Here is a 1,015-nt window from a genome sequence, read left to right on the forward strand (position 1 = left end):
CGGGCAGGGGGGGCCCCCGCCCCGGCCCCCCCCCGGCCTCTTCCTCCTGCCCCCGCGCTCCAGCTTGGCCGGGAGAAAAGAAACCCCCTGCCATGGGGCAGCACAACGCCGAGCACAGCGGCCACCGGGCCGAAAACTTCAAACACATGACCCGCTTCCCTCTTCTGTTTGCTTTAGAGTCGCGGGGCCTGGACTTTGAGCTGGCGGCTGCTCTTTCTCCCCTCCTTCGGTGTCAGACATAAAATTTACTAAACATTTAGTGTTTTGAGAATCTATAGTAACTGAGTATTTCTCCCTTCAGTTTATTTCTCAGGCTTTTTTTTTTTTTTTTAATATTATTATTATTGACTTAGGGAGTGCAATCAGGTTCCTCGAATTTCCTTCTCTTTCTAGTTTTGGTTTTTTGTTTTTTTTTTCCCCCTTGCCTTGGCCCGAAGTGAGGCGTAACCAGGGGAGCCACCAGCCTATTATTTTCTGCAGTTGTTTACTCGTTCTGTAGATGGTGCTTGTTCCCAGGGCTCTGAGCCTCTCTATAATTAAACCCATTTTAATTGTTAGGTTAGAAACGTCATTTCGGGGACTTTCCAAGAGTTACCGAGAAAGCCAGCCGAGATAACTATTTCGCTACTGAGTCGCTCCCAGCCGGGTTTTCGCCCCGGTTCCTCCCCGTCGGCCGGCCGCGCTGCCAGGCTGAGCGGAGGGCTCCGTGGCGGCAGAGCGGAGAGCCCTGGGCCGGCAGCCCCACCGCCCACGCCGCCGCCTGCCCACGCTGCTTTGTGCATCGTTCGCTTGCCCCACGCGCGGTTGTTTCGGAAACTTGGGGGTTTAAGGTTGCACGTTTCCACAGACGGAGCGGCGGAGGCTGAAGCGGGGAAGGTGTTCTGTTTTGTTTTGGTTTGGTTTTTTTGCCAGGGACTGGGCTTGGCAAAGCCCGGCTCCATGGTGGTCTGCTCAGCGTTAGCTGCGCACATGCTCGGAGCAGGAATTTAGCTGCTCACCCCACCTCGTGGCTAAA

At 55.0% G+C, this 1,015-nt stretch overlaps 1 protein-coding gene across 1 annotated transcript in view; it reads right to left on the reverse strand.

The window, feature by feature from the left end:
- Positions 1-782, reverse strand: part of ZFP36L1 (ZFP36 ring finger protein-like 1) — a 4,176-nt gene extending 3,394 nt beyond the window's left edge. The window contains exon 1 of the mRNA XM_009883507.1: positions 609-782. Coding sequence (XP_009881809.1) covers positions 609-782 — 174 coding nt within the window. The remainder of the gene's footprint in view (positions 1-608) is intronic.
- Positions 783-1,015: the final 233 nt, after the last annotated feature.

The sequence above is a fragment of the Charadrius vociferus genome, unplaced genomic scaffold (genome assembly GCF_000708025.1).
Source record: "Charadrius vociferus isolate BGI_N301 unplaced genomic scaffold, ASM70802v2 scaffold34, whole genome shotgun sequence".
Lineage (NCBI taxonomy): Eukaryota > Metazoa > Chordata > Aves > Charadriiformes > Charadriidae > Charadrius > Charadrius vociferus.